This window comes from Tiliqua scincoides, chromosome 1 (assembly GCF_035046505.1).
Source record: "Tiliqua scincoides isolate rTilSci1 chromosome 1, rTilSci1.hap2, whole genome shotgun sequence".
Lineage (NCBI taxonomy): Eukaryota > Metazoa > Chordata > Lepidosauria > Squamata > Scincidae > Tiliqua > Tiliqua scincoides.
The window spans coordinates 19,303,992-19,327,198 of NC_089821.1; the positions used below are offsets into that span (position 1 = coordinate 19,303,992).

General features: G+C 46.6%; 1 protein-coding gene across 1 annotated transcript in view; it reads left to right on the plus strand.

The window, feature by feature from the left end:
• The window catches only part of LOC136648704 (deubiquitinase DESI2-like), a 53,746-nt gene that overhangs the window by 18,528 nt on the left and 12,011 nt on the right, over nucleotides 1-23,207 (plus strand). The window contains exons 2-3 of the mRNA XM_066624945.1: nucleotides 17,425-17,497; nucleotides 22,065-22,158. Of these exons, the coding sequence (XP_066481042.1) occupies nucleotides 17,425-17,497; nucleotides 22,065-22,158 (167 nt within the window). The remainder of the gene's footprint in view (nucleotides 1-17,424; nucleotides 17,498-22,064; nucleotides 22,159-23,207) is intronic.

The window sequence follows — 23,207 nt, forward strand, 5'->3', positions numbered from 1 at the left end:
TTTAATCCATGGAGGGTTCTGGAATGGAACCCTAGCGGATAACAAGACACGACCTGTATATTACGCTTTGGCCTTCACTTTCTGCCGTTCCTTGAAACAAGGAGTAGGAAGCAAATTAAAGCTGCTTTAGATGGCTGCATGTGCATGTGGTGAAGTAGCTTTCTCTGCAATCACATTTCAGTTGTCACAGCACCAGCTGTTCTGCCCCAGGGAATCTCTCTGCTAATGAAAGAGAAAGATGTTGCAGCGAAAGGCTTCAAAGTGCGGTACATGGTCAAAGGGCAGCAGAGACAAAGAGCTCGAACAGGTGCGTGGGCCTGTTCAGCAAGAAGCTGATTGCATGGGAATAAAAGAGAACCTCTTTCAGGAGGGCTTTAACAAGGGGGGTGAATTAAATATAGTTAACCAATGGGGAGCCCAAAGGCTGTGCTGTGCTTCAGGAAAAACAAATGGCAAAGAACAACACTAGCCGTGTCCCGTTCTCACACTACAAGGGTGGTTGGAGGGTTTTTTCAGGTGCCAGGCTGAGGGGCAAATTTGACACCCTCTTGAAGTAGATTTTCAAGGACAGACCTTTTGGACTCAAAAGCCCAAGGGAAACAAATTACCCAATGTCAGAAGGGACAGATCCTGCATTAAGAAGATAGTTGGACCAGACTTAGCAATGGCCGAAAAAGAGCAGAGGAATGAAGATCCTCAAGGGGTGCTTCATTTTCAAACAGCACCCATTTGAGCTATGTCCATTATGTGCCCCTCTGTGTCCTTTATGTGTGTGAGTAAAAAATTCCCCCCTTACTACTGCTCATGTTCAGTTCAAGTATCATCTACTTTCACCCCTCTCGCTCCTTGCTGTCAAAGGAAACGGCTGGGCTGAAGGATGGGAGTGTTTTGAGTAGGGGGCTGTTGTTCAGTGGCAGTATTTATGAGGGGGCTTCTCTCCCTCATGCAACTGTGCACTCCATTGCACCCGGCATGAAGAGTGGGAAAGAGGGCAAGCAGGAAACAAGAGGTGAGACAGCCAGCAATGGGGACGAGGAATGGCCCCCCACCTTCTCCTCTCATTTTGCTGAGGCACAGCAGGCCAGGACTGTTACATATCCTGGGTATTGCCCAGAAGTGCATGGACAACCTGACTGAAAGCATCACAGTTTGGCAGGTCTGACCTCTGCGCTTGTGGAATACAGGATGGCCAAAATAATGCGGAGACACTGCAGACCGGGGAGAGGCTAAGAAAGGGCTTATGTGTAAGATATCAGCCTTGGCCTCTGTGTTCTTTAATTCCAAGGCAACTACCAGGCTTTAGTTCAACCACTGGAACCACCAGGGCAAATTTGAAAACCTTCTCCCCATCTGAATATGCACTGACAGAAAGGAAAAAAAGCTCATCCCTCCGTTTTTCACTTTTTAACTGGGTTGTTTGAATAGAGACTGGCTGATTTCAACTATGCAGCGTGCAAAGGAGATGAAAATGAGGTGCCTGGTTGCTAGCCCCAAGTGCTGCTTTCCTATCCCATGGGATGCAGCGGTAGCCATTTTGGCATCGCTGCAGCCCTAGGCACTGGGAAGCTCAGGACTGGGCTGTCAGTCAGTATCTGGAGCATGATTAAAAGTGTACCCTTTGCTTATCCTGAAATGGCGTGTGCGCTGTAGGAAAGTAGCATGCTTCACTACATCTCTGAAGAAACGGGGAAGGAAGAGGGCAGAGGCGTGCATATGTGAGTGATCAGCAGAAACGTCTTCCCCTGGGAATTAACATAAATTGTGCAACTGCTTTTGTAGCCATAGGAAGCTGCCCTCATGGTAAGTCCCAGCACAGGTCTATCAGGCTGAGTACTGCCTACATGGTTCTCCAGGGTTTCATATTGGGATCTTTCCCACCACAAGCCAAAGATGCCAGAAACTGAACTTAGGACCTTTTGCATACAAAAGACTACTATGGAGCTATGGCCCGATGCAGAAAGATACTTCAGTCCTTCAGTTTACTATACAATAATATGATTTTTGCCTCCCAGGTAGTACCATCTCTGTTGTGTGCATTGGATACTGGTTTCAAGGAGCCAAGAAAGACAAAATGTTGGTGTTCAGTTTTCAAAGACATAATGTCTCTTTCCAGCCCTGTATCCTACGTGTGACAGAGAGAAAATTAATTGATTCTCCCTTGGAGTATCTGAATACCTTTCGAGGCGGTGTAATGTCATCTGTTAAAAGCACGCACGCACGCATTTCGAACCTCTGATTACTATGCATTCCAGGTGCCTGTGCATTTGCAGCACAAGTTTCAAGTTGAAATGGTAAGAGGAAAATTGCTCCCCGCACCCCCCCCCGGTCATGTGTCTAGATATATGCAAATAAAGGCTGATCTCCTGATTATGACACTTATCTCTACTAGAGGAGGAATAGGAGAGAGCTCATTTTCTGCTATGCCAGTCCCTGATAATGAGTGACCTCCATGCTCATAATGATCTATCACATCTTCCTATAAGGAGAATTATAAGAGACATCCAGGAACAATGTTCTGCACCCAAAGCTGCAATTCTATACATTTCCTCAGGGACTCCCAATCTGGCCTGTGAGGAGCCCCCAGTCTCCAATGACCCTCTGGCCCTCCAGAGACTTGCTGGAGCCTGTGCTGGTCTGACACAACTGCTTTCGGCAAGAGTTGTGGGACAAGGGGTCCCTCCACCATTTGCTGTTTCACGTCTGTGATGCAGCAGTGGCAGTGAAAGAAAGGCCGGCCTTACTTTGCACAAGGCCTTTTATAGACCTTGAGTTATTGCAAAACCTTCATTCATTCATATAAGTTCCACCTCTAATATATTCATTTATGTAAATGTATGTAAATGTATTCAAATTTGAAATGTAAATTAATTCTTTTTCCCCGGCCCCTGGCACAGTGTCAGAGAGATGATGTGGCCCTCCTGTCAAAAACTTTGGACACTCCTGCCCTGAAGGGTAACTGTGAATTCTGTTAGCTGGTGGTAACTTACAGCCCAATCCTAAGGGCATTCTACAAGAGCAGAACCAAAGTTCCACTGTTGTAAAAGGCCCAGAGAAGGTGTGAACATCATCCTGTCAAAGACCTGTTAATGGCTGCAAGGAAATTTTCTTGGAATTGCTGTCTGCATGATCTATAAGGACAGTTCACTTTCCATGCCAGTAGGAACACAGTATACATTGTCATTGACTTTAATGTTTGTTTGATTGGGATAAATCTGACCCCTCAAGAAGAAGAATAGAGGCAACTATCAATTCCAGCAAGCAAAAGAGGTGGAGACAAAGGGGAATTCTTTTAAAGTGCTTAATGTGTCAAAAGGTATGCAATTGGTCTTCACTTCCACTTTTTAATTTCCATAAGTGATTTTTTTCCTGCTGGTAATGGCTTCAACGACCCTGGAAATGTATACTTAAGCTGTAGAAAAATTCGCTGCAAAATAATTGCATGTCACTGAGGGAGGCCTTGGAGAGCTAGAGTTGTACTGTACAATGTCGACCTGCAGGAAACAAATGTGGTTTATGTCTACCTTTTATTCTCTTATGTTCCAGGAGCAAGGCAAAAAGGGCACATTTTTTCTCTTCTTCCTTTCCTTGCTCTAACCCGCTCCCCATCATTGCCTGATCCACCTAAGATCTTTGCATGGAAGAAGCCTTCCATGTGTATATTTCTTGCTAAGTCAAGAACAACAGGGCTAGTCCAGCTACATATCCAAAGAGACATTTCAAGTGTGGATTCTTTTGATCTACAGTGCATTGCTTTTCATAGAATGTCCCATTTGGAAAAAAAAATCCCCAGTGAACACCCCAATTTGCTGATCAGATTTGCAAGGCTGCATTTCACTTAAAAAAAATGGAAAAAAAAAAACTATCAAGGAATTTCATGGGCATTCCACATCATATCTAGTTTGGCCCATTGACTTAGGGCCAATAGAAAAAAGTGTGTCTTTCTCCTATTGGTGCTGGCTTTGGTTTGTACTTCCCTGTAGGCTCCTATATTAATTGTGATGCTGTGATATACTGTATGTCCAAGAAGAGGATGGTGACTGAGCAGAGGCTCAGGGCGCAATCCAAAATTGCTCGTGGGATGGCGCAAGTCCCTTGTGTTGGCCTGGAGGTGTTGCAAAAGTGCAATAAGGCACTTTTGCACCACCTGAAGGGTTGGAAGGCTGGCGCACAGACATGCAACAGCCTCAGGAGGTTGACCCCGGTGCCATCGTGTTGGCAGATAGATAAGTGCACCTTGACTAAGTCAGGCCAGTGCTGGAGTCTGGAGAGGGCAAGGGGAGGGCAGAATGGAGGAAAGTTGGGCAGGAGTAGGGTGGGTGGTGGGTGGGTCCATGGGTGGGATGGGCCTGGGAGGGGATGGAGCCAGGATCTGGCACAGGCTAGATCTTAACTCCACTCCCAGGCAACCCAGAACAGCGCTGGGCTGGTTGGATCTGCACCACCTCTTTAGGTTGCGCAAATTAAAGTAGCTGCATTGGGGCTGTTGCAGTATTACCCGGTGTAAGGGGAATCAGTTCCCCTTGCCCTGGGTTGAGCCACAGCCAGCCCCAATCCTGCACTGGATATGGGGCAGGCCACCTGGCCTGCCTGTTCCAGCATGGATTAGGATTGGGCTGTCAGATACTGATGTGAACTGGCCTGAAACGCAGGCTGGAACTATACATTACATGGCTATTGCCAATTGTAGCCGCTCCATGTCTTGTTCTCTCCTCTCCCCCTGGGTAATATCTAGCCCTGCAAAACAAATCAAATGGCACCACTGTGCTGTGAGTTTCCCCCACTCCACTTCACTGGGAGCCATTTGCAGGACAAGGAAACTGGCAGCCTGGTGACATCACATAATGAATTTATGGTATTAGATGTTGCCCAAGGGAGAAGGAAGGAGGAGACATCGAGCATTTAGGGACAGCTATGCTATTCCTAGAATGTCTTGCTGCAGTTTTGAAAAGTGTTCAGGTGCATAATACCAGGCAGCCCACAGACACCAATCAAAGAATGTTGTTGCACTTGCAAAACTATTATCCTTTAGTACCAGATACAATTTGCATCCATAGTATGACACAAACCTTCCATCATTCAAGGGACAGCCACATAGAACCTTCTTATACTCCCAGCTAAGCGCAAAAGCAGGCGGAAGAAGCTGTCACTGCAACGGGTTGGATAGAATGTTGCATATTTTATGTATCATTTGGGTAGACATGTGTCACCTGGGTTGACCTCAGAAGTCACAGGAAGTCACTTGACCTCTGGCACAGGAAGCTGATCAATTTGAGTTTTCACCAGGTGGACAGGTTGTCAGTCAGGCTATGATGAGGGAAGTCCAAAAGGTTCTTGGTGCCTAATGAAAAATCTGAGGGTGCTAGATCAGCTTCTCGAGGTTTAGTGAAGCAATGGACGTGGGCTTTGTGTTGAAGAATGTGTTGCTGACACAGAGACCGTGATGACAGCAAAACTCTAGCAGGCGTTGTCCATTTTCGTTCATCCTCCCAGTGCCAAACTGACCTAAGCAAGTGGGCCATGAACTGTTATCAGCACCAACTCTAGCATTGAAATCGCCGAGGATGAACAATGGCTCTTTTACAGGGATTTTCTTGACAGTGGTGGCCAGGTCATCATAGAATTTGTCTTTGGCTTCTGCTGGAGACGACAGAGTCGGTGCATAAGCACTGATGAGAGTGATAGGTCCTGCTGATGACTGGAGCTGCAGGGACAAAATTCTTTCACTTCCCACAGTAGGTGGGATGATGGATTTCAGCAGGGTATTTCTGACCGCAAAGCCAACGCCATGTTCCCTGGTTTCGTTTGGTGGTTTTCCCTGCCAGAAAAATGAGAAATTTCTCTCCTTGACAGATCCGGAATCTGGCAGCCTAGTCTCTTGAAGGGCGACGATGTCCATCTGCAGTTTGCTCAGCTCCATGTCGATGACAGCTGTTTTGCGTGCGTCGTCTATTTCTTGCAGGTCATCAGAGAAGCCAGGTGTCATTGTCCTAACGTTCCAGGTGCCCAGCTTTAGGGCAGTAGTTTTCTGTTTTCTGTTGCATGGTGCAGAGTTGTCGATCCGCTTGTCGGTTTTCACCCTAAACCCCACGCACCCCATGAGGTTAACGGACCGTGGCGAGGCAACACCTTACTGGCTGGGGACTGCCCAGCTTAAGGCGGGCGGTAGCTGCCCAATGAGATGCAATGATCTCTCCCACCGTCGGAAGCAGCCCCTGGCGTCATGCTCTACGCCAATCGAGCAAAGACTTATAACCGGTAAACTGCTGCTTCCCGTGTTGTGCCGACGCCGTATGGCGAAGTTGGAGTGTCCTCTCCAGTGCGCGAAGCCTGGGTAAAGAAGGTATGGAGGATAGGCTGTTACCCATGCAGCAAATCCCCCCTCTCCACGTCGCTGGAATGGTCCAATGGAAAGGCAGAAGCCAATACGGTTGGTTCCAGCGGCGTCGCAGGAGTTGCCAGAACGTGACTGTGTTCAGCCATGAACTGCCTAAGGGACTCCGGCTCCTGATTTTGCCTCGTGGTTGACTCCTGAAGCCTTTTCCAGAACTGGATGTAGCCACAAGGCAGTGGAGGTTTGAGGTCAGAGTTTCCTTCTCTTAGATGAGCTGCCTTCCTAGGCTGACGAGTCCCATCTACCCGGTGGCTGTTTAGTCCTGCTGAAGTCCTAAAATGCTGCAAAGAGATCATAGTCACTGAGCTGCATGAAATCCTCTGTCTCTGCTGGAGAGAAGGTGGAGTACCTCAAGACATGAGGGATGCAAACATCATCACGCTGTACAAGAACAAAGGTGACAGGGGTGACTGCAACAACTACCGCGGCATCTCTCTCCTTAGCGTTGTAGGAAAGCTGTTTGCCCGAGTTGTACTAAAGAGGCTCCAGGTACTTGCAGAGAGCGTCTATCCAGAATCGCAGTGTGGATTCCGAGCCAACAGGTCCACCACTGATATGGTATTCTCCCTTAGACAACTGCAGGAGAAATGCAGGGAACAACGACAGCCACTCTTTATAGCCTTCATAGATCTCACAAAGGCTTTCGACCTGGTCAGCAGAGACGGCCTCTTCAAGTTTCTCCCCAAGATTGGATGTCCACCCAGGCTCCTCAGCATCATCAGATCTTTCCACAAGGACATGAAGGGCACTGTTGTCTTCGATGGCTCCACATCAGACCCTTTTGACATCCGAAGCGGAGTGAAGCAGGGCTGTGTTCTTGCACCAACCTTGTTTGGGATTTTCTTCGCTGTCCTGCTGAAGCAGGCCTTTGGAACTGCAACAGAAGGCATCTATCTCCAGACCAGATCAGACGGAAAGCTCTTCAACCTCTCCAGACTGAGAGCAAAATCCAAAGTCCAGCTGAAATGTCTGCGTGACTTCCTCTTTGCCGACGATGCAGCTGTCACTACCCACTCTGCCAAAGATCTCCAGCAGCTCATGGATCGTTTTAGCAAGGCCTGCCAAGATTTTGGACACAATCAGCCTGAAGAAAACACAGGTCATGGTTCAGGATGTGGACTCACCTCCCTGCATTACAATCTCTGAGCATGAACTGGAGGTTGTCCATGACTTTGTGTACCTTGGCTCAACGATCTCCGACACACATTCTCTCGATACCGAGCTAAACAAGCGCATCGGTAAAGCAGCTACCACGTTTTCCAGACTCACAAAGAGAGTCTGGTCCAACAAGAAGCTGACGGAACATACCAAGATCCAGGTCTACAGAGCTTGCGTCCTGAGTACACTTCTGTACTGCAGCGAGTCATGGACTCTTCGCTCACAACAGGAGAGGAAACTGAGCGCTTTCCACATGCGCTGCCTCCGACGCATCCTCGGCATCACCTGGCAGGACAAAGTTCCAAACAACACAGTCCTGGAATGTGCTGGAATCCCTAGCATGTATTCACTGCTGAAACAGAGACGCCTGTGTTGGCTTGGTCATGTTGTGAGAATGGATGATGGCCGGATCCCAAAGGATCTCCTCTATGGAGAACTCGTGCAAGGAAAGCGCCCTACAGGTAGACCACAGCTGCGATACAAGGACATCTGCAAGAGGGATCTGAAGGCCTTAGGGATGGACCTCAACAAGTGGGAAACCCTGGCCTCTGAGCGGCCCGCTTGGAGGCAGGCTGTGCAGCATGGCCTTTCCCAGTTTGAAGAGACACTTTGCCAACAGTCTGAGGCTAAGAGGCAAAGAAGGAAGGCCCATAGCCAGGGAGACAGACCAGGGACAGACTGCACTTGCTCCCGGTGTGGAAGGGATTGTCACTCCCGGATTGGCCTTTTCAGCCACACTAGACGCTGTGCCAGAACCACCTTTCAGAGCGCGATACCATAGTCTTTCGAGACTGAAGGTTGCCAATACTGGACGTGGTCAGCGATGAGAATAGGAGACCACGGGAAGAGTTGTAAAAGAAGTGGGTATGCATATTATCATTTGTTAAAGTGGATTAGCTTATTATGGACTGGAAGCAAGCTGGACTCTTGGTCAGTGACATAGCTAGAGGAGGTGCAAGGCACTAAGTTTTGCAGTGAGCCTCACCACAGGGTATAAGGGACCCCTCTCCCTCCCCTTTGGAACCATCCCAGGTGGGTGTACGCCTCCATTTTGCTCCCCCTGCCTGGAATGGCTCCAAAGGGGAGATGAAGGGGCCCCTTGCATGCTGCAGTGAGGCTCCCTGCAAAACCTAAGTGCTTTGCACACTTCTAGCTACACCACTGCTCATGGTGAACCATTCAAGTGAGCAAATTACAATACGCTGATGCGAACTACTGCTTAATTGCAGTCTACCTCTGATTATGTTAGAGTGGCTCTGTGTTGCCCGGTTTCTGAGAAAGAAGGTGTTACTTAGCAGTGCTGAGGACTTTATGTCCTTAAATCCCCTCTCCCTCCAGATCTGTACCACAAGATTTTCCGTATGAAAATTTGCTTTTTGACTGATCCGCCCTCTCCCAGGCTGCCACATCCTCAGTGTTGTAGTGCTTAGCTGTGAAATTACATCACGCAATATGGTTGTTTCTAAATGCCAATTGTCACCTTCAGCAAATAGTTCTGTTTGTGAGGAATAAATACTGCTTTTTGTCAATAATGTCCCATTGTTGTTAGCACCAAGGAGATCATATTTTTTACCTTGAATCAACAGGAATATTTTTTTTGGGGGGGGGGGACTAGCCCATAAAATAACTCCCTCCCTCCCAATGTTCATTATACGGTATTCCTGATTTTTATCCCCAAGATATCTTAGATAATTACAACTACCATTCAGATAATCTGAAATCATTTATGATGTTCTGTGTTTTTTTCTTTCTCCTATAACCCAGTAGAATTTTTAAAAAGATTGAAAATCCTAATGTGAATTCAGGTTACATTTGTAACAGTCAGACCAGCTACACTTAAATTAAACTGCCTGGATCTGTTTTCTTTTATTAAATTCCAGTAGTGAAGTAGTGCTAGTGAAAAAGAATGGGCTAAAGTAATGCTTACTTACTGCAGATCTCAGGATAAGGGAGCATTTGTTCTTTTCCACCAGGTTAAACCTGTTTTGACCTGGTGGGTCAACTCAGACCAGTGCCAGTGATATTGCTGGCACAGATTCACGTTGACCTGGGAAGGTGGATCAGGTCCAGGAAGGGGGTAAGGATTTGGTGGGCACCACTGTCAACTGAACCCAACCCCTTTGCAGATCTGATCTGATCCTCCTCCTTCCCCTTCTTCTGCCCCATCTCCTTCCCATTCTGCTCCCTCCTGGCCCCTGTGCAGTTTTACTGTTGGTGGTGGGTGTCTGTCAGCATTGGCCGCTCACTGCTTATGGCAGCAGCCAACTCATGTGCTCTGGTGCATCACCTTTGCGATTGCCAGAAAGTGTGTTATGCCACTAGAATGCTTGTTCCAGTAGCATAATGCGCTGTTAGGACTGAGCTGCCTATTTAGAGCTGAGGAACTCAGACGATCCATTTCCTTTGTGTTATGACTGAGCCACAGCCATTCATCATGACGGAAGAACTAGTGACAAATGACTGGGAGTATAGCAGCCCAGAGAATGGTCTAAAGACACATGATAGTGTTGATGCGGCGTCCTGTCTTTTTAAGAGGTCAATTCAGAAGTCCTCAGGATGAGAAGGACCTTAAATAAGCTGTGCTTGCTATATTTTTATTTTTCAAAACCAATCAAAGTTGTATGCCCTGGGTGTTTCCAGTAAGTTGTTAAAAAAAAGTAGTTCAATTACACAGGCCAACACACATTTTGCTTCCTTAAACGTTACACCAATTCCTGGGTATATTTGGAGTGCTGATTCCAAAAATGGCATCCGTTTTCCCCATCACGTCTAGTTTTGGAGATATAGTATAGCAGCTATAGCCTCTTTAGTGAATGGTTCAAGCAGCTTCCTCATGAGAAAGCCTACAAATGGTTTATTACATTGTCAGGGTAGAAGTCACCGTGCCATGAGTCCTCCATGGCTATTCCACCTGGTTATTTTAATAATTATGTAAATGAGGAATTTCCTTCCATCTCCATCCTATTTTCACCCTTCTGCAAAATACTTATTAGATTTCATGCCATTGTTTTAAATTGTAAGCACCTTTAGTGGACTGGCAGAAAAGTGTTCTATAAATGTAGCAACTTAAATAAATAAACCATCGTGCTAGTCTGCAATCACTCACAGACTGGTCAGATGGCCTTTGGTGTGTTGAGGTTAGGGCAATGCAGTGGTGCACAGAGTTTAAATTCAAGTTTCCAGGATTTACATTGGTGGGAAAAGTCCACCTGCCTTTTGCAAGCCCCAGAGCTCCCTGGGAGGCAGGAAGTGCTCCCTGGGGAGTGTTGACTGGTGGGAAGGTGGCTGGGGAGCCAGAGGGGCTTATTTAAGTATACATATATTGGTCGAGCTGGTAGTAGTTGACAAGGAACAACAGGGTTTGAAGCTGACTTAAGAGCATAAGAAGAGCCCCACTGGATCAGGCCAATGTCCCATCTAGTTCAGCTTCCTGTATCTCACAGCGGCCCACCAAATGCCTCAGAGAGCATACAACAAGAGATCTGTTGTTGCCACTCCCTTGCATCTGGTATTCAGAGAGCCTACTATACTTCTAGAACCAGAAAGTTATATTTACCCATCAGGGCTTGGAACTGGTGATGGAATTTCCCTCCTAAATTTGCCCAATCCCATTTTAAAGTCATGTAGGCCAGGTGCCATCACCACATCATGTGGCAAGAATTTCCACAGATTAATGACACGCTGGGTAAAGAAATATTCTTTTTGCAATAACCAAGGAGCATGCATGAGCTTCTGAAGTTGCAGCTGAAGCAACCAGCTGAACTGAAGTTGCAGCTCAGCTGGTATCCAAATTTCACTCTCCTAATGGGCAGAAAACTATTTCCTTGGATAGCAGAACACAGCATGTTAAGATCTGGGCATGTTTTGAAAAGGTTTGTTAGAATGTGCCTCTCCTCCAGCAATCTGCTTTAATCCAATAATCCTTACCTCTTGAGTGGAAGCCCAGAGGATGAAATGTGTGTGTTGTCTTCCTTTTGTTTATTTCTTAAGAGCCCCAAGTAAGAATTAGAGCTGTTTTTTAATGACTCTTAGGAAAACACACTGTTTTTCTGAGACTGCAGTTTCTCTTCTTTCTTCATGACCTCATTTTTCATTTCAGGATCAATCAAAGGAAGTGAAGGTTGGAACTGTGAGACAGTGCAACTCTACCCCTGTCCTCATGCTCTGCTTCCCTGACACTCCCCCCCCCCCCAGGCAAATTGGCTCACTGAACCAATATGTTGCTGGCCCAAATAATGATTCTGGCTCCTTTTCAACCCTCTTCTCAAGACTAGATTTTCCCGGGCTTTGTGTGAATTGTGCATCTCTGTGGTTGTACAGCAGTGGTTCTCAAACTTTTTAGCTCCAGGACCCACTTTTTAGAATGACAATCAGGACCTACTGGAAGTGATGTCATTACCCTGGAAGTGATGTCATGGCCAGAAGTGACATCATCAGACAGGAAATTTTTTGACAATCTTAGGCTGCAGTCCTATCCACACTTATCCAGGAGGACTCTCCATTGACTATCATTGTTCAAAGTATATAAATACAGCTACATACCATGATAGCATCAAGTCAAATATATTAAAAATAAAATGAAATGGAAAATAAATATACCTGAAATTGGCTTGCGACCCACCTAGTGGGTCCCGATCCACAGTTTGAGAAACACTGAGCACTGTATATGCATTCTTGAACACCTGTGTCCATAATCACGTGGGGCCCGTCTTCCTCCAGTTTCTCTAAAGCTGGACAAATGAACCTTATTCTAGGGCAGGGCTTTTCAGATTGGGGCATCGCGATGCCCCGGCCTGTGGGCCGTGGCCTGTTTCCCCTTAAGGGGTGAGGGCAGCCAGGAGGCAGGGAAGAGGCAGCAGGATTGCACTGCTCAGGGGGGCTGCAGGAGCGATCGTGCTCCACTTCCCTGGGAGTTTGAAAACCGCAGTTCTAGGGGAATGAAAATTACTGACTGGTATTCCACAAATCAGGATAAAACCATTCCTAAAACTGGACCACTTCAGCGTGCAGGTGGCACATCCCATGACTGACTGCTCTCCAAATTTAAAAATAAAGCTCTGCAAATAATTATAAAATGCCAGAGAAAAGGGTCTAGCATCTCATATAATCATAGAATACTAGATTTGAAGGCATCTCAGAGGTCATCTAGTCCAACCTGCTCAGTATGTTTCCATGACACATCTATTTTGTTTGTAGGCACAGGCATGTGATCACCTTCCCACAGAGGGTGAAGCAGCATAGTTTGTGTCCAGCAGGCTTTAGAAACACCCATCTTCAGGCAGCACATCTCAACAGCATTGCATGCATTTAAAAATACTGGAAAGTCACTTTACCCTGCACATGCTTGATCTAATCTGATCTTGGAAGCTAAGCAGGGTCAGGCCTGGTTAGTACTTGGATGGGAGACCGCCTGGGAATACCGGGTGCTGTAGGCTTATACCATAGTCTTTCGAGACTGAAGGTTGCCAACCAAAAATACTGGATGCCCAGAGGTCTCACACGCATTCTTTCTATGTTCCTGAGGAGCAACATATGTGTTCATGTGACTAAGCCCTGATCATTTTTTTAAAATGAAAATAACCGTGAAGAGCTGCAAATCTGAGCAAGAGGCTGTGGGATGATGTGTTTAACGCTTTTGCCACCAAATTCTTTTTTCCACTCACAATTGTCCCTCCAGAGCTCACATTGGGTTCTACACGCATAACTAGACTTGCAAATGACCCCCCCGAACTCCTCCACTTCCCATAGCTGCTTTACGATATAAAAACCTATTTAGATTTCATCATTATTTGCATGTTGTGCTGTTTCTTTCAAGTCTCAATGCAATGGAGCAAATCATGTGTCCCCCATGGGGAGATGTGCTTCTCCTAATGCAGGACATCTTGTGTATCCCCCCCTCCCCCTTGGAGATGCCTGAGTTCCTTTTTGCATAAGACCTCCTGAAACCTCGTGCAGTGAATATGGCTCTATTTATCAGGACAGACAGTACATTCGGAACCCATGTGACTGTTCACGGAGTGATTCATTCAGTGCAATGATGCTTCTTTGGAAGGCAAACTAGGTTTGGATTGCCAAGAACTCTCAAGTTGGCCTTGGCTCCAGGCCTGTTGAAATATAATGCAGATGATCCATAGCAAAATAATACGAGGTCTTTAGCGCAATAAGAGCAATTATCCTGGACCCAGAGCTCTGCAACTAGTTTAGAGTTTATGCCAACAAAGGTTGCAATCAATCAACTAGTTTAGATGCAGTTTAGAGCTTCTCTTGAATCTGAAGTTCTTGGAGGTCTTTGGAATCCAAATCTAAATCCATATCCCACTTCAAGCTTTTATTTCATTGGTGGACTGAATAAAAAGCCTAAAACTCTGAGCCCTTCAAACATTTTACCCCACACTTGCTTTCAAATGTTCAGTGTGGTATATTTCTGTGATTTTGATTTTTTTTTTTTTTATTAAAGAGTGGCCATGGTTGCTTATTTTTAAGTCATTCAGCATAACTTGATTGCAGCCAGGGATGAGGTTTAAACTATAGAACAGGCTTGGAGTCCAATCCTATTGTCCCCCAGCCCCCTCCCCCACCAATGCAGCAGTGCCAAAATGGCTACCACTGGATCCTGCAGTGGGGGCAGTCCAGGAGGTCTGCTGTAGGTAAGGGAACAATCATTCCCTTACTTGGGGATAAGCGCCTGTGGGTTTTTTTTGGGGGGGGGGGGGTTTCTACTCAGGTCTGCATGGATGGACCCTTGCCATGGCATTGGGTATGGAAAGGGGATTAGGATCTGGTGGCTACCACTTGATCCGCCCAACCTCTGCCCCTTCACTGCCCCCTTCCACCATCAGTCAAGAGGCCTGGCCTTTTTCTGTTGTTGTGGCCAATTGCAGTGGTGTTATTAGGGTTTGCGTCACCCAGTGTGGGAAGACAGTGTCACCCCCATGATGAATCTCTTCCCATGCAGGGCATGGTGATGCACTATTGCCCTGCCCCACTGGCTTTTTGGCTACAACTTTTGATAGAATAGAGATACTTCAATGTGGTTTATTTCATTGCATTCTGCATGAAATGATGGCATTATTCGAAAACACCAAGATTTAAAAATTTTTGGCCAGTAGTGGGGTTATCCCCCATGTGCATCACCGGGTGCAGCCCACACCCCCTGCACCCCTCTAGCAATGCCACTGCCCAGTTGTCCAATGAATCCTAAGTTGATTCAACCAGGAGCTTGTCTGATTTCCTGCTGTGATCCTACTCCCTGGGGGTAGAGGTAGAGCTTCCACTCCAAGCCCCCTGGCAGGAGGATGGAAAATGACAGGCAATAAAGCGCAAGAAAGGAAATGAGTTAAAGGCAGATAGGAGGCCCAAAGGAGTGAAAGGCTTCCTCAGAAGAGGTCAGGATGAGGCACATGGTTCTCTCCCATACTTTGGATCTTGACAACAAAGAGGAATCTATTTTCCACGCAGGAGTCCGGATAGTGGGTCTCACAAAGTGCACAAACAGCCCTGCCCTTGTTTCCTTCTGTCAGCTGTATGACCTGAGGCCACACCAGCACACCAGCACAGTTATCTCCACATGGCATGGAAGTTCCTAAAAGTGGGCTGCACTACTAGTTACTCTTAACCCTACGTAGATCAGAGAAGCACCCATTTGCTGTGGGTTTCCTCTTTTTTTAAAAAAACAAAAACCCTCTGTTCTTTTTCCAGCTCACCAAGCAATTGCGTGCTGCAATGTGGCAGAGCAGCTGCCCCCAGAGATTCACTGCGCATTGCTCCAAAGGGCCAGTTCAGTTCAGTCATGCATACCCCTGAACCGCTCCTGCAGCAATTTCAGCATGGGGTGAAGGGAGGACAAGTGGATACCCAGATGATTTACCTTGCTTTGCAGCTGAGGTGGATGTGTGAGCCTCATTTGCTTCCCCCACGTGCACTGTGTCCTTTCTTAAGCTGTGATCTATGTCAGAAGGTTGCGCCTTTCCTCCAGGCTGATCTTCCCCAACTAGTTTTTGGTTTGACCTACAACAGGCAAAGCTTGTTACTTACCGACAACTTCTGCTCCTACTGACTGGAGCATTTGTTTTCTGCTTAAATGTTTTGACTCTGTTGCATGTCACCAAATGCTCAGGGTTTGTCTTTTTGTTAAATTGAAAAGGCAACTCACACACGCTTTACAATAAAGCATACAATGAATAAATGCAACAAAATCAAACAGACACATTGTCTCATTCCATGTGCTAATGTTAGGAAAGCAGGAGAATAAGCGAGACACCTAAGTGACTCTTATTGTCACTGTATGTGTATCCACACATGTGTGAGTCCTGTGTGTTTATATTTCCTTGGCCAGGAGAGGTACTGTGTGAATGCCCCTAAAGAGACAGAGTTTGCATTGCCTTATTTGCACCCCTTGCTCTCTATTATTCCCTTCCTTTGTGCTTCATATAGGCAGAGTCCCTGCAGAAGCCTCCCTAATAAGGGGCATATTGGGATTAGCAGCACTGTGAAAGAGGTGACAGATGGGCTTGGGCCCATAGAGGCTCAGGTCATATGCCAACACTCATCCTAAAATGGGAGCATTAGATTTCCAGCCAGGGACCAAGGAGCATTAAGGGGCTTTCTGGCAGGGGAACAGACTTGCAGCACTGGGGGAAATTGCTGGCACTGCATTTTGGAATTAGGAGCTTAGGGTTGACTGTCCTCCTTCCAGTCACCTTTGGGAGTCCAGTGATGAATAAGAATAAAGCAACTCTTTAAAAAAAAATATGGGACTATAGTTTTCATTCAAAATGCGTCTTCAGATACTCAGAGAGCTAATAGGATTGGCAGAATCATCAATAATGCAAGCAAAAGGGAAAGGAAAGTGGACGAAGCAGATCCACTAGGAACACACTGGTGATGTCAGGGCCACCCAGGGACAGAGAGAGACGAACTCCAGATGGCGGAAAATCCCAATGAAGACAAAGAAGCGGGGAATCCGTGAAAAGCAACTTGAGCTGATTATGCTGGAAAAGATACATGAATATGCTGACTGTATGTGAGCAAGAGCACTGTGCGCGTTCTGGAGCATCTCCAGATAAATGCTGAAATTAGTTCTGTGATTCGAGTTCAGTGCCCTGAGAATCTTTGAAGAAGCCTGTTTGTAGGACTTAAGGCTACAACTGAGACTTGAAATGGTGGGGCAGGACCCACTCCAAGTTTCAGGGGCAAACGGCCTTGTTTTGCCACTACCAGAATACCTGCCACCACTTCCAGCGTCCGGACTCAGTTCTGTGACTTCATGGGTCCGAGTCTCAGTTTTATTTATTTATTTTTCACATTTTTCTACTGCACTTCCTCCAAAGAGCTCAGGGCGGTGTGAACAGCTGCTCCCCTTCTGTTGTCCTCACAACAACCCTGTGAGGTAGGTGAGGCTGAGAGAAAGTGACTGACCCAAGGTGAGCCAGGAAGCTTCGTGGCTGAGGAGGGATTCAAACCTGGATTTTCCAGGTCTAAGTCCACCTCCCAAACCACTACACCATCCTGGCTCTCCTACACATCACTACATCATCATCCTGGCTCAGTTGTGATCCAAATATCTGTCCAAGCATCCAAAAGTCAGGGAGCAATTCTTCTAGATGAATTTGAACACCTTCCAACGGCTAGTATGCAGGGGCCAAGATTACACTGCTGTTGAAGTAATTGCTGGGTCTTGTACAACTTTATTCTGATACTATACATTTTAGATGCTTGTTTTGACTTTTTAAAAACATTTTGTAGCCCGTTCAGTACCTTCAGGATAAGGTGAGAGACAATATCTACATTTAAATGAATACTTAACCATCCAAGAATGTGGGTTTCTGTTCCATTAATGCTTCCAAATCTGTCTCCCCCCTTCCCCTTTTCTCTAGTACTGGATAAATGAATATACGTCCACGCTGGGTATTGGAGTCTTCCATTCTGGCATTGAGATCTATGGCAGAGGTATGATGCTTTCTGTAAATTTTGGCTGGAAATGGGTGGGATCTTCCAAACTGTCCAGAAAAGGGAGACTTGTTGTGTTTCTTTTTGACATGGCATGGAAGTTTGCCTTTCCAATGAGTGGTATCTTCCCAGTTGCTTATGTGTTTGTCTCCTGCCTGGCACATTGCAGTTGCCATCCTTTAAGAAAAAAATCATAGGAGTGTAGTGTAGGGCTGGAGGTAATGATGCGATCCCACACTTTGCATTAAGGCAGGATTTTTAATAGGGAAATGTCTGTGGAGATAATGGCATGCATTAAAGTTGGAACCGGATGCCTTCCAAGACTGGATGCTGCTGAAGAAATTGAAGCAAGACCTTCAAAGCACAACTTCTGTGAGGCACTCTGCATGGACAGCAGTAAAGATAATTTTATCTGAAGAAATCGCCCAGCTTAGTTGCTGAAGACAATTAGTCTTCAGTGGTTCTTGAGTTGTCTCTGGGAGTCAGCTTGAATGGTTTACCCTAGAACAGTGGTTCCCAAACCTTTTAGCACAAGGACCCATTTTTAAAACAACACTCTATCGGAACACACCAAGGTTTACCAGACTTAAAAAAAAAAGAGGTCTAGAAATATTTATTTATAAATAATAACCAGAAAAAGACCCTCAAACTTTCTCTCTCTCTCTCTCTCTCTCTACTTACACATGCTTGCAAACTTCAGGAACTCAGTTCCTTGCCAGGGCAGTTAGCAGCTATCTTGCAAACTGCAGCAGCTGACTCTTTGCAGGGTAATTAAGCAGCTACCATATCTGATTTTTGAATAACCTCAGGGCTTGAGGCAATTAGTTATCTGATCTTTCCATCACACTTCGGTGACCCACCAAAAATCAGGTCGCGACCCACCAGTGGGTCCAGACCCACACCACTGCCGTAGAACGACACCCTCCATTTCCTAACAGCCAGTTTCAGGTTCAAAAGTTCTGAATGGCACTGAGGAAGCCAGCTTGGCTCAGAGCCCAATCCTATCTCCCAACATGTGATGCTATGCAGCTGAAGCACACGCAGCATGCTATGGTGAGGGGAGTGTGTGACCAGACTGCCTAGGAGAAGTCAGTAAAAATATATTTAATTACCTCTCCATAGAGCTCCTTGGTCTATGCTGGCTATTTTGCTGGCGCAAGTCTGAGGAGAGGCAAGAGACACACACCCATGCGCCAGGAAAATAGGGAGAGGATCCTGGTGTGGCTGCTGCTGCCAGGGTCCATGCTCTCCTGCACCCAAACCACTCCTTGCTCTCCCCCACTCCCTGCCCCGAACCACCCATAACCCGCCCTCCCTGGCATCTTACCTGCTCCAACACAGGCCAGATCTGTCTCTGACTCCAACATTTAAGACAGCAGCACAACATTTACAGTGTCTCTGTGGCACTTTTGTGGTGGGTCATGAGATCTGTCGTCATAATGCCCAGTAGGACTAGGCTGTGAATCTAATGGCTGTTGTAAGAACGTTAGATGCTAACCAGACTTAAAAGTCCTAAACAAGCTGGAGGCTCTCTGCTTCATAGAACTATCATGGATGCAAAATCTACCTGATGTTATATTGGCTGTATAAACTACCTAGCCTTCCTGCCTTTTGATACAAAACAATCTGGTATCTGGACAGGGCCAAGTGGCAGAACTCTTTGAATCTAAGGGAGCAGAGCAGGTTGAGGAGCAGAGGCAGGAGACAGAGGCTAGTGTTTTCTGCTTGGTCCAAAGACAGAGTCCAGCACAAAAGCTGCCCTTCCACCTAAGATGTACTGCCAAAAAACACTGAAACATCTCTTGCGTTTCTGGCAATGGGACTGAAAGCAGAACGTTTAGCCAGGCTGTTTTTCTGGTCAGTTGACAACCCCATTATTTACTGGTTTAGACTGTGCTTTTGCCAGTTTGCATTTGGTGAAATTCAAGATTATGATCTTCAAAGCTCAAAAAGTCAGAAACCACTAACCAGGGTACCTGAATGACTGCTTTCTTCCACACGACTCTACCTGTTTGCAGGGGTCTTCTGGGAAGGCTCTTTTGTATGTCCCACTATTTTGAGAGGTGTGGCTTGTGAGGTCATGCAAGAAGGCCTTCTCAGTGATGGCCCCCTCTCTATGAAATTCCTTCCCACTTTTTTTGGAGATGGCTAAAGTCATGCCTGTGCAGGCAAGCTCCTCCAATTCTGTTGATTGTACTATACAGTGTTTTAATTTCGCTCTTGGCTTTTGATGTATGCTCAGTGTGCTCTGATGAGTATTTGTTTTTGTATTATTTTTTATTATATTCTTATTGTATTCTTAATTTCTGTTGTGAACCATCTTAAATCTTGTAGAGATGTGGGAAATCTTTTAAAATAAATAAAAAATGTAGTAGACACAAGTAGACATAAGTTAAATGGTACGAACTGTAAGTGATTCTGTGTTATATTTCCAAGATAATTTGGCAGTTCTGTCAAAACTCAAGAGCTCAAGAGATAAACTATTAAAAATTGTTTTGTCAACTAAAACTTTTTCCCCAGTGGAACACAGGAAGCAATGGTGTAGCTAGAGGGGGTGCAAAGCACTAAGTTTTGCAAGGAGCCTCACCATGGTGTGCAAGCAGCCTCTCTCCCATGCATCTGTTTTGCTCTCACCACCCGGAATGGCTCAGAAAGGGAGGGAGAGGGGCTGCTTGCTTGCTGAGGCTCCCTGCAAGACTTAGTGCTTTGCAACCCCTCTAGCTATGTCACTGACAGGAAGCTGCCTAATTCTGAGTCTGGCTCTTGACCCATCTAGCCATTGCCCCACTGAATGGTAGCAGCTCTCCACGGATTTTTCTCTGCCTTACTTGGAGATGCCAGGAATTGGACCTGGGACCCTGCAGTCTAGCACTGAGTTATGGCCCCTCCACGAGGGAAACTCTTCTCGTGAAAGAAGACTCTTCTGTGAAGTGAAAATCCCTCATCAGGAACTTTTCATCTAACTTAGTTAAATATGTATTAGCCAAATCCTTGGGGTTGCTGAGAAATGCTAAGAGGATTCCATTTCCTCATTGTTGGAAGATAGCCTACAGCATACGCACAAAAATAATTTATGACTGGGCAAATCATGGCCCACATCTGAGCTGTGTTGCATCAGAAAGTGGGCTATACTGGTAGTTCCCTGCACTATGTCAAAAAAAGTTCTTTTGAGAGATGGAATAGCAAGTAGGGAACGGCGCTTAACATTCCATGGGGGAGCAATGGTGGGAAGAGAAGAGGACAGGCAGGCAGACAGGCAGGCAGACAGAATAAAGTTTAAGTGGGGTCCCATATTGCCGGATAAGAAGAGTTTGAATGTGTGAAGAGCTTTTAGAACAGGGCTCTCTAGACTCCGGCCCATGGGCCAGATCCAGTGCCCTGCCAAATCCCTCCCCCTCATGAATGGCACTTACCATTCCACAGCTGAGCCTCTTGTTCGCACCACAGAGCACCCTTGATCTTCATGCTTGCTTTTGTCACAGCTAGCTTTGCTCCCAGATTTCCGGGCCTGCGTGCCTGGCAGGTGCAAAGGTCAGGGGTGATCTGTGATGTGAATGAGAGGCCCCCGGGCGGAATGGTAAGTACTGTCTGCACCAGGGACTGGTTTACTGGCGCACAGGAGTCTCCACTTTGGAGAACGCTGTTTTAGAAGAAAGTTCAGTCCTGCTGGCTCTCTAACAGGAACACAACCCCATAATTGCTTTTGTCATTGGTTTATGTCAGCCATTCAAGGATGGTGACCAGTCCATACAAGCCATAAACAGCAGATCACAAGGTGATGGTTTGCAATGACTCTTCCTAGACATCCCCCACTATGAGATCTGTCATCTGTAGACAGGCAGACTGTCTAGGAAGAGTTTTATCACATAGTCTGCTGTTGAAGTAGACTAAGAAGGCTCATGCTAGTCTAGAGCAGAAACCATGAACATATTTGACTGGCACATGGTGCATGATCTTTGCAGTTCAAAAGTGAGCACTTCTGGGAAATAATATCATTATCTCTTTACCAGCTCTGTAATAGCCTTGTTATTTATGGGGTCAATTTCAGGTGTCAGACTAAACGTAAAAATATAGTCATTCATCTGAAGCCAAACATCCCTTGCTGATGGCTCCATGTAGACGACCTGCAAGGCAAGCTGTTGCTTCTTTTTAGGCCTAGACCTGACCTCAGTTTCAAATGCCTCTGTTAAGTAGGAACTCTCAGCTATAAACAGCTGGGTTACTGCATTTCAGTATTGCAGAAATGAGGAGGACTCTAACCAACGTCCTCCTCTGGTGCAGGATGCACATTAACATGAAATATTCCTGCTAGGTGGTCCAAAGCACACAGGGCCTGTCCAGCATTTCTCTCTGACCTGCACTGGCAGAGACCACATAAGCTGGTGAACTTTCCTTGTACCAATGCCCTTTGCTGGAGAAAGTTGGCGTTGAATGAGGTCTAAATGAAATCACTTCCGAGAAGGCATTCAGCTCCAGTGTAATGTTCAGAACTGTAGACAGCTGCTGTGGCCTTTTCTCCAATGTGGCCTTCATGTTATCACTTACGTTCTCTTTTTTTCCTTGCCAGAGTTTGCCTATGGAGGGCATCCCTACCCTTTCAGTGGGATTTTTGAGATCACACCGGGCAGTGCTGTAGAACTTGGCGAGACCTTTAAGTTCAAGTAAGGGCTCTTCCTTCTCTTCCCCCACATTTGTTACCCTATAGCCCTTCAAGTACTGTCAATGGGACAATCCATTTTTGACTTCATCCTCTCATTCTCTTCTCCCTTCTTGCCTATGTTCCGAATATTTTCAGACTCCTCCTCTTGTTGTACGTCTCTTATTTTTAAGAGCATCATTTAAGACAACCTGAGACTTAGGGCCTGATTCAGACAGCCAACGCAGGTGTCGAGTGTTGCAAATCTGTTGCAAAGCACATCAGCAATACTCAGCACCAGGTCAGAGCTGGTGCCAGCTCAGCACGATGCCGTGCTGAGCCATTGAAGGCTGGAGGCCCATGCCATGTCACCTGGAGATTGTCCCTTGCTCCAGGTGGCAGAGAGGTGAGCAGGGCATGGGAGGCGTTTCTGGGCAGGGAAAGGGGTGGAGCAGGAGGGGGCAGGATTGGCAGAGGATCCAGAACCCTGTGTTGGCCTCCTGGCCCGACACAGGTCTGCTTTACTATGCGTCAGCTAAATAACCGGCACAGACGTGAGTAGCCCCATTGTGGAGCCTCGTCCCTTACTCAGAGGGAGGGGACGAATGTCTCCTTCCCCTGAGGAGCTGCCAGTGGTTGCCAGGTGGCCATTGGACGCAGCAACAGCCATTTTGGCACCGCTGTTCCTCTGGGTGCCTGGCAGCTCAGGATTGGGCTGTTAAGGCCCTCCAGAAGACAGTCCAGAACCTGTTTTATGATGGTTAGAATGACTAGAACCCAGGTTCATATTCCCAGTCAAGTAAATTTGCATAGGTCTAAAGTCTTAGGGCACAATCCTAACCAACTTTCCAGCACTGACATAGCTGTGCCAATGTGGCGTGCACTGCATCCTGCAGTGGGGAGGCAGTCAAGGGGGCCTCTTCAAGGTAAGGGCATGATTGTTACCTTACCTTGGGGCTGCATTGCGGCTAGGCCAGTGCTGGAAAGTTGGTTAGGTTTGCGCCCTTAGTGCAACATCAGCCACAAACTGTCTATCTCTTGGGAAAGACAACAGCCTCGATATCAACAGGTGCC